The sequence below is a fragment of the Garra rufa genome, chromosome 5, assembly GCF_049309525.1.
Source record: "Garra rufa chromosome 5, GarRuf1.0, whole genome shotgun sequence".
NCBI classification, from domain to species: domain Eukaryota; kingdom Metazoa; phylum Chordata; class Actinopteri; order Cypriniformes; family Cyprinidae; genus Garra; species Garra rufa.
Genome location: NC_133365.1, coordinates 26,380,257 through 26,398,570, shown reverse-complemented (window position 1 = coordinate 26,398,570; position 18,314 = coordinate 26,380,257). Strand labels below are relative to the sequence as shown.

The window sequence follows — 18,314 nt, the reverse complement described above, 5'->3', positions numbered from 1 at the left end:
AAAATCTCAAACAAATCAGTAATATTTTGCATTAATGCTATCCTTTCCGAATGTATTTTTATTAATGAATAGTTGTAATAACATTATAGTGGCATATTTTCTATTCTATTCCACTCTTTCTCGCAACTTAAAATCCCTACTCCAAATACGTCTTAAAAATATTTATTTTTCATTTCTAAACAGTAGGCCAGTGAAAATGTTGGCAGGGCAAGTACAAATCTTACGTGTTTGTTCAACCTATTACAATGTGAATTATATTATATATATATATATATATATATATATATATATATATATATATATATATATATATATATATATATATATATATATATAAAATATAGTAAAGAGATAATAGAATTAAAAACAATTAAACTTTCCATTCTTTTTATAAGAGGAGCATTTTTCCAACAGGAGCATTGTATTATATTGGCAATCATAATAGTTCTATTGAGAGGTATGCCTAAAATATGTTGTTATTGGTCTGTATTATGACTGAATTTCAATATCCAAAATTCACATAAGATCGTAACTTAAAAACACTCCTATGTAATCCATGAACAGCAGGATCAACACTTCCTCCACTATTCAACTCTTGTAAAGGTCTATCAGATTTCATTTTGTTCCAGAAAACATACCATAATGACCTAAAATGTTTATTCAAGTCGATGGGTTTTCAAGCACATATTTAAACACAATGCGGTATCAAGTACTCATATACTACGCTGTCAAAAAGTTGTATATGTACATATTATAAGTGATGTAAGTGTCTTAAGACGCATTAAGCTGATTACTTATACATGCCTGGGGTTGATCGCAGATGTTTTTCCTGCAATAAAACGGCACAAAAAGCTGAACTGAACTGCATGTCGTTCTTACCTTTAAAAAAAAGAGGATGCCGGAAAGTTAAAACGATAAAAACAAATAAAAAATGAGCAAATCCCGTATTTATGGCTGCTCGTTTTGTGTTTGTACAGCTAACTCTTTATTTATCCACTGTTTTTGTATTTATTATATTTCTACTTGATATATCCTGTTTAGCTCCGAACCATTTTTCCGAAAATCCGCCATTTTGAATTTGATGGAAGGTCCTGAGAGTGCGAAAGAAAAATCGAAACTTAATCCCACATGCACTTATTTACAAAAAAAGCACGTTTTAGCGTCGTGTTTCTTAACAGACTTAAACAAATAAGATGACTAGCGATTTAGTATTAACTACAGCTGATATTTCACGCAAAAAAAGAAGAAAAAAAAACGCACATAGGTTTAATTCTTATGCATCTTTCAAGACACCGAGTGCCGAGCATGGTGCGAGCATAGAGGGTGCGAGTCTGCTGAAGAAAGACTCCCGCTATCAGCTAGTCATGCCTACAATAATCAAAAAGCCATCTTGCACAAGTGTCATTTTTTCATATTGTTTATAATAAATTGTCGATAATAACATTCACTTGTTGAAATGTTCGCTCATGCCAAAATTAATAGTAAAGACTGTGAAAATGCTTCTAAAATATTATTAGAATTTTGTAGATCATGTAGATTACTGCTTGTAGAAATCACAAATATGCACAAAACAGAAGTAACCCGTCAGCATAAAAGATCATAGACCAACTACATTCACGTTTAGCGGAAGAGAGACCAGGGGTGAAATGGAGGATGTGAAACATAAGGAGACGTACAAATGAAAAAATAAATAAATACGTTGACACATTTTCTGTGACTTTGCGTAAGTGGGAGGGGATATTTTTAATCGTCACTTTAATTATTGGCCGACTTTCAGCAGTGCAACGCCTAATTAACCCTTGATTACGGAACTGGTTCAAAAATGGGTTAATTGTTTATTTAAATGAGCGGAAGTGGATTGAAAGTTTGCTAGGTGATGCAGGGTTATAGCTTGCAGATTTGGTTCTCTAATTTACATGAGAACGATGACAGAAAATTTAATCTTGCATTTACTAATTCTGATTTTGACAGTAGAGTTTAGTGATGTGAGGGCATCTCCACTAAACTCTGACCCCCGTATACCCTATCCATCCGGTCAGTCGCAGATGAGTGAACCTTTCCAAATCAAGCAGCCTTTGAATCAAATGAAAGAGTCACCCGGCAGACATATCACACGTGTCAAAACCGTAGCCGTGATTTGTCACGAGAATTACATGGAGATTGCGATTAAGGCTGACCTCTTTGACGTTGGTCTACCTGTGGATGCTGCAGAGCTGCGGCTTGGCGCCGACAGTCAATTCATTCCTTCTTGTAAGGTGACCGCGTTCTCCACTAACGAGTACATCATAGCAGCTGAACTCACCGACTGTGGCACTCAACACTGGGTATGAGCACTTAAGTTTTTTTGTAGATGCCTATTTTGAGTTTTTTAAAAAAAATTGAACTTTAATAAGAACAAACGTATACAAACAAGAGAACATGTAGGCTATCCTTACATGTCAGGACTGATGCTGATATATGAAAGAATACAATAAATAAAAAAGAAGAAACAAAAACAAAGAGAAAAACTTTTTAGATAAACCGCTTGTACTTATTAAACAGCTGTAAAGTGTTTTTTTTATTATTGTTTAATATCAAATCAAACATAAATATAAAACTAATCACCATCAAATAAAAACATTTACACACAATATCAGCTTCTACAAAATTAACAGAAATGATAGCTTTTTGTTATATATAATTATTGAGTTCTTTCCAAAATATTTGTGACTTAGGACGTTCCCAAAATAAATGATTAATAGTTTCAGGGGAAACTTAACAAAACACACGTGTGTCTTCCATGTTTGCCCTAAAACACTGTACAAGTGATTTAACTGGGTAAACTCGATGGAAAATTTTTATATGAAACCTCTTTTTACTTTATTTTTGATGCAATGCTTATGAGGTGTCATCAAAATTTTATTCCAATCAAATGTTTTTTGTTTTTTTTTAAATAAAGAATTTCAATGAGTAGTAACAGTAAGTACACTGAAAGATTGAAGAAGGGAATGCAAGAAAATATTATAGCATTCAGAAGTTAAATTTAACACAATAACTAAATTCTTCCACTAATTGTAAAGAATAATTATTGCCTTATTATTGTCTCAGAATTTCTCTGGGGATTTCTGTGCATGTGAAACCAAAAGATATTGGTCCATTAGGTCCTCTTTCAGTTTTTACCGACAAATATAATATTACGTAATTTGTTTTTCCAAATTAAGTTTTCAAAATCTATAATTTTTTTTATTAATGAGGGAGGTATATCTTAACACTTGAGCAGTATAAACCAACCTAGATAAACCCTCAGCTTTAACCAATAACACAAAACCAGTTAAGGAGATATCTTGCATTAGCCAAGAATTCAATTTCTTTTCAAGTGATTGAATACTAAGAGTAAAGTTTAGCTCAGTCCTAACATTCTTGCTTTTAGATATCTTAATACCCAAATATTTTACAACTTATTTTACAGGAATATTACATATTTTAGTAAAATTACGGGAGTAAGTTCACATTTTTTTTTTTTTTTGTATATTCAGCAAAAGTCAAGAAACAGATGAAAGTAACTGCAGACACTTAATTGCTTTTTCAACTTCTGTATTATCTCTCTTCAAAAATGGGTAGTATCATTAGCTAATACCACAGAAAATATATTGTTTAATATAATTATGCATAACTTGCGTAACCAACAGAAAAAGCAATGGACTAATAGCGCAGCCCTGTCGAATCCCCCTATTGATTTCAAATATATAAAAAGTTACATAGGCCAATTTTACAGAGCTATTAATTTGATTATATAAGGTTCTGATTACTTTTTGAAACTTGTCCTCCAAAACAAGATGAGGTCATATTCAATTGTATCAAAGGCCTTGTAAAATCGATTTGTTTAATTTAAGTTTTTTAATAGCTGTTCTAACTTTTAAAATGGATACTTAATTATGACAAAGGGCTTTAAATTCTTCATCGATACTATTGATTGTTTTAGGGGCTAAAAAATCATCTATTTTGTTTACAGAGCATGCATTGCTGGAATTTATTGGGGTCTAGTGTTTCATGGCTATTAATGAGCTTCCTAATAAATGTATACTCTCCATTTCTTTTCTCCAAATTATAAAAGTATTTAGAGTTATAGAGTTTCCCCTTCTTCTAACCAACATCTTTGTGATCTGACATATGCTCCTTTTGCCTTGATTGTATATCATTTATCCAATTCAGCCTGGGGTTTCAAAAACAAATTGTTCATTCATTAACCAACTTATGTGCCCTCTAGAAGCTTGTGTTCTGCAGGTGAACGGCGCATTACTGTGCCATCCTAAAGAGGCACAATCTTTTACATTAAATTTTCCCTGTTGGTGAAATGACCTGCCCAACTTAATCCGATCAGCTGAGTCATTAGCCATCTTCAAGAATTATTTGACACACTATTCTAATTCTGTATTCTCTATTCTAATTCTGTTCTTTAAAAAAAATTGCCCCTTTTAGACTTGCACTCTATTAATTTACTAACTACTTGTTTTCTTAAAAAAAAAAAAAAAAAATACCAGCTTCTAACAAAAAGCACAAAAAAGCCTCTAACACTAGCTTACTCTGTTCCTTTTCTATTCTGTTTTTTTTTTTTTATTATATAATTTGAAAAAAACAACAACTTGCTACGTGTACTGCATTAGGCTAACTGAGACTTGTCATAGCACTTGCATTTCATTGCTCTTTTGTTGATTTTGATTGCTTTCATTGTCCTCATTTGTAAGTCACTTTGGATAAAAGCTTTTGCTAAATGACTAAATGTAACAAATTAAATTATCAGTAATGTTACAAATAGTTCCTAAGCTCTAAATGTTACAAATAATTTCCTTTTCTTTTAACTTTAGACTTTACAATTCTTTACCTTTTTTACTGCACTAAATCTAATCTGGAATTTCATAAACTCAATGTAACTAAATAAGATTTTTTTTATTGTACAAATTTGTTTGCTTAGCTTGATTTCAGCATGTTTGTATTTTCTTTTTAATTTAATTTAAAACAATCAATTTCCAATAATCTATTATTAAACTTCCAATAAATCTTATAGCCTTTATATGAAGTTTCATTAGTCCAGTTAATAAAAAGATGAATCATTTTGTGATCAGACAATATTGATTGTTTAATTGAAACTCTGTTTGTATTTTGTTCTAATGAATTAGAAATTAGCCAAAAATCAATTCTTGACTGTTTAGATTTATCCCTATTACTCCATGTGTACTCTTTTAGAAGTGGGTGTTTACATCTCCATACATCAATTACCCCTAAATTTATATAACTCTGAATCAATTGTAGATGGTCTAATCCGAAGTCCCCACTTGGGTTCTTCTCTTTAGAGTGATTAGGGCATAAGGATGCTCTCTTCTAACTGGAATTTGCCCAGTTACCCATTTGAATCAGTTTAACAAATCTTTCCTGAATAAACTGAAATCCTAAATGAGCATGGTTTCTAAACCAACATCTTGCTTGCTTAATGCTTCAATTCGAGAAAAAGTTGATTTGCCAGTTTTCTAACTAAAATTTTTGTTTGTTGGCCTATGACAGATGAGAACGTAGTGGAACAGAAATTATGCTGCTTAAATTGAAAGCAACATCCACATGAAACATGAATTTTTTTTCACACTGGCATAGCAGCTTAGCAAGTTATTTTATTTATTTGTATATCCAGATCCTACAACCTAAAACTTGATTACAAAGCAGCAAAATATTTCCAACCACTTAAACACTAGCTATAGCCTGGGTGTCCCCATACTGCCTTGCGCAGCGCGATTTTATTCACGCTTCTAGTCAGTCTGGAAACCATGGACCTAATTTTCACCTAAGATAGGGAACCAATCACAGAACGGGGAGGGAGCAGCAAGACGATGACGCCTTCTATGCGACTCACCGGAGGATCCAGCATGGCAGCAGACGCAAAGTTATCTTTCGTGTCTACACTGGACGCGAGCGGCGCGACCCGACGCGACAAATGACATTAGAACGCAAGTTTATTTTGAAAAAAGAGCAACTTTTGGCGTTCGCTCTACATACGTCATCCGGTATAATTGAAACGATTGGCTATGAGCTACGCACAGGCGCATTTGATAGACATTCGTATCGCCCAACAAACGGCTCTGGGCATTCGTAAACCACGCCTCAAATACGAGAAAATGAACGTGTGGTTCCCAGACCACGAATCATGACGAAGTCATAACGTGGTCTGGTGATAGCCAGGCTACACTAGCTAAGCAAATTGATTTAATAATTTTAATCAGTTAAGCTTACCTTTTCTTTAGATTACAGATGACTCTCTCATATACACCAACCTCCTTATCTTCACTCCGCAACCCTCTCCAGATGGAGTAGTTCGCCTTGAGCAGGCAGTAGTTCCCATTGAATGTTATTACAGCAGGTAAGAGGACTGTGCCATGCAAATGTAACTTTTATCCAGTGGTATCTTGTCTAAATACTTATAAGTGGATGAAAAGGCATTCAGCTGCAATTTCTATTTATTTGACAAAAGCATACTGATGGGGTGTAGCCATCATTTTAGAAGTGAGAGGGAAAGAAATGTCAAATGTAATACCTTTTTTTTCTTGTCCAATTTAATTGGCTAAGAAATAAAATACACTGCTGGACAATTACCAATAATTTGTATTCTGTAATAGTATTCCTATATTTTCATAATGGCAGTTTTATGATTTGTTCACATACTACACTCTTTCCCATTTTTATCACAGAATAAGGCCGAAAGTAAATTTTATAGTTTTTATAGCTACTGTAATAAATGCTATGTCAGTTAGCACTGCATTATTCAGCCTACATTGTTTATTACCCTGAGATAAACTGGAAAAAAGTTTATATTGTAGCAATAGTGCATGTACCTGAATGTTACAAAATGTTCACCTTTTTTATTCATCTTAGTCACAGTGATCGCTGAATGCCTTTGACCATATTAGGGATTTCCTCATATGTTACATGAGTGTTCAGCGCTCTGTAATTTTCACATCTCCTCATTTTGAATACAAATAAAATGCCATGTCTTGCGTAGACTATGTTTTCTCTTTGAATTTAAATCTATATTTATTCACACTGAAAACCTCTAAGTGAACACTTGCCCGAAAAAGTGCGGGAAACAAATTTGCATTTTATCAAAAATGGGGGGACACTTTTCCCCCGCGTATTGCATGCACATCAATATGGTCTGAACCATGGTACTCTCAACTGTACTATTTTGCAAAGGTTATCATTAGAAATGATACAGTAATTGTCGCTGTGTCCTTTTTTTTTTTTTTTTTTTTTTTTTTTTTTTTTTTTTTGAAGCATTTATGTTGTGTCCTTTGTCTCTCAGAAAGTTTGATGTAACCAGTAACCCCATCAGACCAACATGGATTCCTTATGGTTCAACTCAATCTGCAGTGGAGGAATTGCAGTTTTCACTGAAGCTAATGACAAGTATGTGCACAATTTTACAAGTATAAACACAGTTTAATGTATTTCTTGTTGAAATGGATTATAGCAGGGGTCTCCAAACTCGATCCTGGAGGGCCGGTATCCTGCATAGTTTAGCTCCAACCCTAATTAAACACAAATGAAAAATGGATCCCGTTGCAAAATAAAAAAAAAATAAAAAATCCACATCCATGCATTCGCATAGTAAGCAAAGTAAAAAGCCTTTATTCCAAGACAGGAATTAAAGAGACACCAACGCGTATCTGCCCAAACAGGCCTTAGGTTGGCTGCACACTAGACTATTTTCAAATCTTAACCGATTTTACAACCATGGGAGACCGCAGACATGTTTCAGCCAATTTTTAGCCTTATAATCTTATGAATGCACACACTAGATCAGTGTTTCTCAACGGGGGCAGTACCGCCCCCCAGGGGGCGTTGGGAGAGCATCGGGGGCGCTGAAAGCAATAATTTTGAAAGGGGGGGCGCTGAGGTGTTTTTGGGGGGCGTTTGGTTAAGACGAGTTTAAACCAAATATGTTTGAGCTGAAACTTGCAGAAGAAAACGGTCTGCCACATCCTAATGCCATTTCTACACTGGATGCATCAAAGCGCACTTTCTATATCTATTTGTTAACTTGTCTGCAGCATAAGCGCGCGGAATGCGTTTACTGTAGCGCTCGTGCTCAGTTACTGAATGACAGATTATAACGGGATCTATGTGCTTTAACGCAACTTGTTGCGCCGTTCGCGGCCAGTGTAGCAGTGTTAAAGGCATTGCACACTGAGTCCGAAATTTTCGTGTGCGTTTTTTCGTATTCGTAATCCTAAAAATTCGTTACGCACAAAGTCCGATGGGTATTAATTCATCCGTTGTGAAAAAAACGCAAAACAACACGAAATAGAACGATGTTGTTGTCCGTTCTCTTCTTTAAAAGATTAACAGATATAGAGGAACGAGGGAATACTTTTAAGGTGCACCTCCTTATTAATAAACTGCGGGCTTATCCCGGGTGATTTAAGTTTATTTCAGGATGTCAGTAATTTTTAATGCTTTGCTAGCATTACTGGAGCCACATATTAAAGAAGACCGCTATTTTTTGCGAACTCAGCGTACAATGACCTTTACAGTGCTTTGTGCTGCGGGACAAAGTGAATGAATTTGACAGACGCAATTCTGGATTTTAGCGTTCACTTGTACGGTGGCTCTGAACTGTCAAAAAACCTCTCAAAATGTTTGCTACAGATGCGAAAAACGCAAAAAAAAAAAAAAAAAAAATCAAACCCGATCTGAATTTTTTTTTATGATGGACGAAAATTAAGAAGGCAGTGTGCAAGTGTGATTAACATTACGTGAGGTTTTTATTTTTGAACGTGCGAAAAATTCGGACGATAGATTCGGACTCAGTGTGACTCATATTTGAAATAAAATTATGTATGGGTTAATGTGGGCTGTGTTATGGGTTTAGATGGGTTACATGCTTTTAAAATAAGCCTATGTATTATAAATAAAATATACATTACTATTAAAAAAGGCAAATACGATTTTTAATGGATAAATAAAAAAGGTTGCATTTGTTTGTTTAAAAAAATACCATTAAAAAAAGCTTTTTAATTGAATATATTTTAAAATGTGTTTTCCTCTTATGCTAAGCTTCATTACTCTAGCTTTCAGTGTCACATGATCTTTCAGAAATCATGCTGAATGCCATAAAATCAAGAATATGTAATTTGTTCTCTTTAACATTTATTTAATTGACTGAAGTACAAAGAAACAAAATCCAATGTTTACACTGGCCAACTTATTTTTGTTAATATAAACAAATTTTGAGCCACGATCTAGCTTTGCTTGCAAAGACTGCATCTCCTTTTATACCCAAAGATGATCCCCTCACCTATTACCAATTCAATGTCAACTGTTTCAAAACAGTTTAGCTTATTCTATAACCTTTTCACTTTTATTTTTCTTCTGTCCCAATTGTTTGTGTGTTGCACTTTTGCTACTTAAAAAAAATATATATTTTATATTTTATAAAATACATGTAAGTTGGTCAGTGAAAACTTTGGAAATATTTTCTTTGTAATGTTGTCAATTAAATAAAAGTTAAACATTTTACAAAACATCCCAACTTTTAGTGTTGTACTTAGTTTTCTTTAAGGTATTTGTAAGCAAACTTTGAAATATTCTAAAAATTGTGAAATATAGTAAAGTAGAGTTTACATTTCTTCCATTTGCATGTGTAGTGGTATTACCCACAAAATTAACCATGTCTACTATCTCAGAAAAAAGGTAATTCAATAAATTCTCAAAAAGTAGGGTATTTTCCAATGTGTATTTTTTTTTTTACTGAAAGCTAATTAAAAATATCCAAACATATCACAACAGTAAAAAGGGTGTTCAAGAGTTCCAGAAATGGAAGAACAAACTAAAATCACTTATGTAAAAATGTCCTTTTGGATATGTTCTAAACAGGAATTTTTTTTTTTTTTTTTAAATTCGGGGCAATAAAGTATATCAGCATCACAACAACACTGAAGCTGTAGCAATGAAAATCAACAATTTGCTTAAACTCTGTAAATGAATGTTATTACTGTTGTTTTTAATATAATTTACTGTAAAAAGTACATCACTGTCTTTTTTTGATCAATTCAATGCATCCTTGAATTAATTTTGTAAAAATTGTAATGACCCCATTCATTTGAATTACTATAAATATAATAACAGTCCTTATTATAAACACAAAATACTAATAATAATCAACTTTAATATTCAGTGAGGACAATTAGACTATGATTTATTTGATGGGGGGCGGTGAGGGACCTGAATAATGGGTAGGGGGGCGCTGGCCCAAAAAGGTTGAGAACCACTGCACTAGATGATTCGAGCAGACCACGAGACCACACGCTTGTCAACTAGATGAGCCCCAGAGACAGATAATCAGTAAAGAACTCCAAACCTAAACGGCTGCTGGCGCAAGGCCATGGGAACCACTCTGCAATTTGACTTTGATGCAACATGGAACTTTTGCATTATTGACACACTATTGTCCTGTTTTAATACTTTTAGGTTGCTTTGACACAACTTGTATTGTAAAAAGCGCTGTAAAAATAATCTTGACTTGACCTGTTGATTGTGGGAACGTTTTCGCAGTGACACAAGATCTTACGGTGACTCACGAGATCAAACATGAAACATGACAAATGGAAGACAACTGATGTTGTCAGCTGTCTCTCCTGGCGCACGTTCTGTTTCACAGTGAAAAACAAAGAATAAAAAAGAATATGGGGAATGTATTCTGCTTTCATGGCTGTTAGGTTTCAGCTATAGAAGCACGCAACATCTGGTAACATCTTGCTCACTCTTGTTGGCTGTCGCGGGTATGACGTCAGAGGCAGGGAGCAATTAAATCATAATGACACCACAAAATAGAGGATCTTTTGCACAAAAAAACATTTGCTACAAGCTGCGAATCGCCCCCTGAGAGAAAATGCCAAGATCTGCCAAAGACTCATTTTGGCAAATGTTAGGAGTATGCTAGAATTTAGACAGGCGACCACAAAATGTAATTGTTCACATATTTGTAATTTCAGGAGACCCTTTGACTCCTCACCTGGATATGTAAAGTAGGCAGTTGTAGCATGGTCACACTTTTGTCTGCATTATTTTTTGGTACAGGTGATTGGTGGTTTAAATGGGCCTCTTCTGTGTACAAATGTAAGGAGTAGCCCTATGCTAGCATGTAGACAGACATGGACTTCCACAAAATGTAATTGTCAACCTATATGTAATTTCAAAAGACTTTATTTTGACTTCTTACCTGGATATGTAAAGTAGGCAGTTGTACAGTAGCATGGTTTTTGTCTGCATTATTTCTGGTACAGGTGATTGGCACTCTGAACGGGCCTCTTCTGTGTACTTCCTGGGTGACATCATAAACATAGAAGCCTCAGTTCATCTGGGTCATCACGTTAACCTCCGCATATATTTTGAAAGCTGTGTTGCCACAGTGACTCCAGATATTAACTCTGTCCCCAGATACACATTTATTGAAAATAATGGGTAAGTACATTCATCAAGGGGTTTTGTGCAGGTAAGCATGACTCACTCAAATGAAATATTTTTGGCTAATCACCAAGTATGTTTGTGGTGGTGGTGGTGTTTTTCCTCTCTCACTCATTAGTTGTCTGATGGATGGACAGACAACAGGCTCAAAGTCTCGTTTCCTGCCCAGAATCCAGAATGACAAACTCCAACTACAACTGGATGCATTCAAATTCCACCAAGAGACAAGGCCAGAGGTGTATATAGTGTATTCCAATGGAAACATGTTCTCAGGCCCAAAATAGTAACATGGTGATGGAGGGTTTGTTATATTTGCCAAGTTAATGGTATTTTAGGAAATGAGTGGTGTTAATTTGTTGTGCACATTGAATTCTGATGTCACAGAGTAGACACTCAAATTAACATACTTTTCACTTTATGCAGATGTACATCACTTGTACTCTTCAAGCTTACCCTGTAATGGATGTAGTAAACCCTTTTCATAAGGCATGCTCCTTTATTAATGGAAGGTGTGAAGCTTTGCTTTTATACTTTTTGTCAGTACAGAACATTTAATCATGGACTTTTTATTTTTGCCATGCAAACTGTATTTTCTGGTACTTTAGTTTAGTTTATTTTGGGAACCAATCTAAAGTTTCCCTTGCTCCCCTCTTTTATCTATAAGCTGGAAGGCCGCAGATGGAGGAGACTGGGCTTGTTACAGCTGCCAAGCAACAAAAGATTATGCACCATCCTTCCGTTCTACACTGCAGCAATCTGAGCCTCCTTCTCCCAGACAGTCTTCCCAAAGACCCAACAAATTTCAGTTCAGAACGCAAGAGGGTTCTGGAAGTTCCTTCAGTTCCTTGCTAACAGCAGTTGAGCCTGTTCCCTCCTGGAGGAAAATAATTCTCCCCCAAGAGGAGGATGAGGGAATTGTTTCAGTGGGTAAGCATTCCCAGGTCTAGTGATTGTCTTTCTCTCTTTAAGAGAAATTACAATGACAACACCCAATGTAATTTAATAAATCTGTGCATTTTAGAGCCAATGTCTAGTTATTTAAATGGGAGGTAAACCTGTTTCCACTAACCATTTTGACAAATGTCGCTCTATGTCAATAGGATGGGAACAGGAGAAAACAGTGGGTCCAGTAGCCATATTTCCAAAGAAAAACAAAATGGGATTTCTGGCTCCTCCCAGAGTGAAGCAGGGTGTTCCTCCAGACCCTTCTCTCAGTAAAGATAAGAAACCGATGCCTCATAGTAGCCTGTGGAAGAATGGCATTTCTGCAGAGATAGGTTTGTATCATACAAAACATTATATGCTACAGTCTCTTTTTCTAAAATCGTTTTGGTTTAAAGGGGTCATCGGATGCAAAACTCACTTTTACATGTTGTTTGAACATTAATGTGTGTTGGCAGTTTGTGTACACAACCACCCTACAATGATAAAAATCCACCCAGTGGTGTTTTTTTTTTAATCTTTAAAAGTAATATCCCCTTTTTTAAATCAGGTCATTCTCAGCTTCTTGTCGGTGTGTCCGCTCCCTCGATAGTTGATTGACATGAGTGCCTATGATATGATGAATTTTGATTTGCACAGATCTATCAGCATCTGACTGAAACAGCGATTCACAAGCACAAACAGATTACGGTCATCACAATTTCTCCTGCGTGGTTTACCACTCGCTGTACTTCATGTCCTGCTTTAAAAGGGTTACAAACTCTTTTCAAGTTACATTAACACTATAGCGCATCATCATGTCCATATCTAACCGTTAAAAAAGTGAATGAAAACACAAAAAAAAGTTCTACATGCTGAGTTTGTCCATTTTTCTGCAACAGGTTCACAGAAAGGAAATATAGCCTGGCATTGATTTTGTTGTTTATTTTGTAGAGCACAGTGTTTTGTTATTGTGACTGCACACAAATAAAAGTAGACACTTTATAGTTTCATAATCATGTCTCACTCTTATCTGCTGTCAAAAGGAACAAATTCAAATGATAGTGCAGGTGCCCCACCTGCGCGCACACAAAATATCAGTTATTATATCACAGGCCTGTTCATCTAAAAATGAAATAAGTCAACCAAACATACTATAAAAAGTTAGGCTACACTACTCCATTTAAATAGTTTGAAGCAGGGGCATAGCATCTGGGAATGCAGGGTATACAGGTGCATATGGTCCCTGGCAGATTGACGGCCCGCTGAGCCTAGGGGGAACTTTTAATTGAAACGAGGGGACGAATAGAGTCTTGCATGGGCCCAGCCCTGGCCCGAGACGCTCAGACCCGAGCCCTGCCCTTGTCCAACAACTTTTCAGAACAGAGACCGTGTTGCAGTCATTAAAATATTTTGGATTATAATGGCAAAGTGACTAGATTTAGTTTTGTTTCTTTATTAAGTTAATTTAGAAATATGTTTGGAACATTTTCCCCGGGTTTCACAGACAAGGCTTAAGCCTAGTCTAAGACTAAAATGTAAGTCTGAGCTGTTTCAACTGAAAGAAATTTGCACTGACTAATCTTAAATTATATCAGTGCCTTTGTTTTGTCTCAAGATGCTCACCAGTAATGTTTTTTTTCTAAGCATGTTTATAAATATTACTTAAATGTCCTAATTGAACTATGGGCTAATCCTGGCTTAGTCTAAGCCCTGTCTGTGAAACCAGGCCTTTATGTTTGTTAAATTTAAGCTTTTGTTTTTTAAAGTAACGACCAAGCAGCCAGCTGCAATGAGTTGAGCATGTTTGATCAATTTAGCCTAAAAAAAAGGCTTAAAAAAATCTATAGACATGAAACACTTGATGCATTTCACAATATTGATTTAAACATTTAACTTAGATAAATGCATATCCAATCGTTTGTGCGGAGAGTGGAAGCTAAAGTGCGCTTAAGTGCCAGCACAACCACTTGCATTTTTTCTTAATAACAGTGGAAACCTAAAATACGCCATCATTTTTGCTCATAAAGGTAAGAGTAATACATCATTCAGAACTGCAAAAGGTCTTTTATTTGTGTGCACTCATTTATTTTTAAAAACTCTTAATGATCGATTTCATGAGACATTGTGTTAATTTTTTTTAACATGCATTCAAATTTTTGTTTATTTCATGCTGAAAATATTAAAGAAAAGATCATTGATTCGCATGCAGCTTGATCTCACTACAAATATAATAGCGTAAAAACATTTATTGTTATTTATTGGTATTTATTGCTTGCTACAAATAATGAATTGACTTGAAAACGTTACAAATTATTTCCAAGCATTTATACCGTAAATAAAACAGCTTGTCAATACTGTACTTAACTCAATGTTCTGTACTTCAATCAACAAGTTAACCAAGTTGGAGCCATAATGATTGGGGGAGCCTTACAAATTTTTTCCATGTGGGCCAGGGGCTGACTTGCTATGCGAAGTACAATCTATTGCACAGGTGAAGGATGATTTGCCTGCAGTGGAGTTCAACTCATAATAAATAATAGATTAGTATTCAAATACATCATGAATATGGAAACATTTTCTAGTGAATTTATGCCGAATAAGAGAGGTATGCGACTCCAATGCCCCATTTCAGTTTTAGCAGGAATTAATTCGTTTTGGGTTCATGTTAAATTTAAAGGATTTGTTATGGAGTGAGAAAAACTGAAATAGATTTTAGTAATACTTATCTGTATGTATAATGTAAGTAAATATTTAACTATATTTACCAGCATTTTACATCAGGCTCATGAATATAATAATAAAATGCAACTTGGCCTTTACACGGCTTAGCCTACCATTATTGTCCTTTAAAAACCATTCAGCAAACATTTTAAAATATCTTTAAAATCATAGAATTGATGTATAGCCAGGGGTGCACATAAGTGGTCCGCATACGCAACCAAAAAAAGAAAATGCGCTATGTAAATAAGCTCAGAGCACGTATTTGCGTACCGACATGGTTGACAGACCATCGGCAAACTGTAAGACTGACTGTATAAGATTTCTATTCTAACTGAAAGCTTTTAGGGTTGTAAATGTTTTTTGTGTGTGTGTTTTCTTCTTTCTTGAGCCATTTCAGTATTAACTGTAATGCTGGTTGATAATGTTTACAGCAGTGAAAATGCTTAAAACTTCAGCCTAACTTAAGTCTCCAACAGATCAAGAGGGTGCTGTAACTCCTCAACCCTCATTGGAAGTCACTGAGGATGCTAATATCATGGAATATGAACCAGAATACAAGAAGCTGGAGGAGGAGGATGAATATGACAGTGAAGATGGTTATGATAAAGAAGACTATGATGGTGGAGATAAAAACCATGACTATAAAGAGGAAAAAGGAGAGGCAAAAGAGTCTAATCAAAGCATGTGGAAGACTAGACTCTTGCCAGAAGAAGGTACTGCACAAAACTGGCATGGTATTTGTTTAGTGAAATGTGGTGATATTGTTTGGGGTACATATATTTATGGAATAGTTTTGTCTTGCAGATTTTAAAGAGCTCTTCACAACTCGTGCCTCTAACAGTGAGGAAGACTCTGGACTGCATACATTAGGTACAAGTCCTTCCCTAACAGATGAAGAGGAGGGTACATATCACCCTTCTAAGGATTCCTGAACTTTTAAACCAAAAGTTTTGACAGCGATAAAGCAATCTCGCTGAGTTGGCGGAAAACCTTGTGAAGCACACAAGCCGGAACCAAGACATAAGAGCTTTCACCCTTTGCATTAATTAAATGGTTTCATAAATGAAACGTTTTTCATTGTCTTAATTATTTGGTCTATATTGCTGCATATAGAAAACAACCCTATGAGTTTTAGTAGATCTGAATATGCGTGTACAGTGGTGTCAAAAGTATTCACATTCATTACTCAAGTAGAAGTATAGATACTAGGATTTAAAAAGACTTTTGTAGAAGTTGAAGTATCAACTCAAGCTTTTTACTCAAGTAAAAGTATAAAAGTATACCTACCTCCCCAAAAAACATTTCTAAAGGCCATAGTGACTATGTTATATTAAAATGTTAATGTTGAAAAATTTGGGATGCACTAGGCTACCTGTTTCAGCCCCATATATGCCCATTGAAAATAAATGCATTTTATTACAATGCAAATACATTAAAGAACCATAAATGTGTACTACTGAGCATTAACGTGTTTCATGGAGCGAAAGATATGATTAGTTGCTGCCTAAAAGTATTGTGTTATCGCAACATTGTCAATTGCGTTGTCAATCGCAAAGGCTAATTTATTCAAACGTCTTTCTACCAAACTACCTACTGTAGCTTCATTTGCAGAGGATGAAGAGAAAGCACCTGTTTGATAAATAAGCAAGTAGTGGAGAAATAATAACTTGTAAGAAATAATCTTTTTTTGAGTAACGACCCGAACACTGGCTATATCCTTGCTGGAGTGCAGGGCTAGACTGGGGTTAAAATTTGGCCATGGACAAATCCAGCCCACAAGTTCCCCCGTGAGTTTTGTTGGATTATAGGGCCTTTAATTGAAGTAAATGAATGAATAAAGCAGGACAGAATCAAATAATGATAGATACTGAATTCAAATGCAACAAATTAATAATGCATTTTTGTCACATAGAAATGCATGCAGTAAAGCATTGATTTTGAGCTAGAATGCAGGACATTTATTGCTAATAAATTCTGTAAAAATTACTTACTTTTGAAGAACACAAAAGATATTTTGTAGAATGTAACCAAACATATTTGTTTACCCTTGATTTCTACTCTATAGAGACATTTTTTTAATTTCTTGAAGTATCTTTATGTTCCACAGAAGAAAGAAGTGGTTCATACAGGATTGAAATTACATGATGTTGAGTAAATAATGACAATTTTTATTTTTTGGGTGAACTGTCCCTTTAAGAACTTTAATATGTGTAGTAAACACCTCATTCATATAAGGCACTGATATTTATCTTTAATCAGGCTCTTACTGAATTAACATTTTACTCCAATTAAAATGAATTACAACTTAACATTTAAAAAGAAAGAAATTATTGCTTAAAGCAACACAAAGTAACTTTTCCCTCAATGCTCCCTCTACAAGTTAGAAGCCATTACCGCTGTCGTAAATAATTTAGCCTACCGTCGTGTCACATGCACGTTATTTGTTTGAAAGGCTATCCAGGACCGGCTTTGGAAATAACGATGTCCAGTGACAAGGTAGAGTATGTTGTATGACTTTATAAAAGTATGAAAACCTTTTGTGAAGCCTGCCGTGAAGCAAGTTGCATTTGTAGTATCATTTGAACTACAAAACCGCGACCCGACGACCCAAACTTACATAGTGCTGTTATGGCTGATAAAGGGTCGCAAAGCGAATACGAAAGTGCCGTTTCACCCTGCTATGAGTTGATGAACCACTGGCATGAGTTCGGAAACATTATTTTAAGGTAAAAAAAGTTACTTAGTGTTGCTTTAAAGTCCAGATATTAACTGACTAGTATTAGTAAGATGTCACAAGAAAACATTACAATGGTTATGTTTTTTTTAATAATTCATAATAATAATCTATGAAATTTGCAATAAAAAAATGACAGTAATCCGCCCAGCAGATCCTACAGAACCTTTAATGTTCTCATATCACACAACTGCCTAACACAACTCTGTGTTAAATCTGAATGCGTCAAGCAACTGTTTATCACTTTGCATTGCGGTGGAAGCGCTGTGCGGGTGACTGATTCCGCCGCTTCACACTGACTTTTGGGCTATTTGCAGTTTCGAATGTCATTTAAAATAGCGCCTAATATGGGGGAGGTCTGCCTCGCATCAGCGATCGGCCCACTACTCCACCGGCCCACAGGGAATGTCCTGGTTCTCCCCGATGGCCAGTACATCCCTGCTGGAGT

The 18,314-nt window shown here is 35.2% G+C and overlaps 2 protein-coding genes across 2 annotated transcripts in view; one reads left to right on the top strand and one right to left on the bottom strand.

The window, feature by feature from the left end:
- The window catches only part of LOC141334803 (transcription initiation factor TFIID subunit 6-like), a 24,021-nt gene extending 22,971 nt beyond the window's left edge, over positions 1-1,050 (bottom strand). The window contains exon 1 of the mRNA XM_073840028.1: positions 880-1,050. The gene's annotated coding sequence lies outside the window, so the exon portion shown is untranslated. The remainder of the gene's footprint in view (positions 1-879) is intronic.
- A 995-nt stretch (positions 1,051-2,045) lies between these two features.
- Positions 2,046-12,434, top strand: LOC141334802 (zona pellucida sperm-binding protein 3-like). The gene is made up of 7 exons (XM_073840027.1): positions 2,046-2,324; positions 6,270-6,385; positions 7,325-7,428; positions 11,307-11,484; positions 11,606-11,723; positions 11,911-11,996; positions 12,152-12,434. The coding sequence occupies exons 1-7, from the start codon at positions 2,046-2,048 to the stop codon at positions 12,432-12,434; spliced, it is 1,164 nt and encodes a 387-aa protein (XP_073696128.1).
- Positions 12,435-18,314: the final 5,880 nt, after the last annotated feature.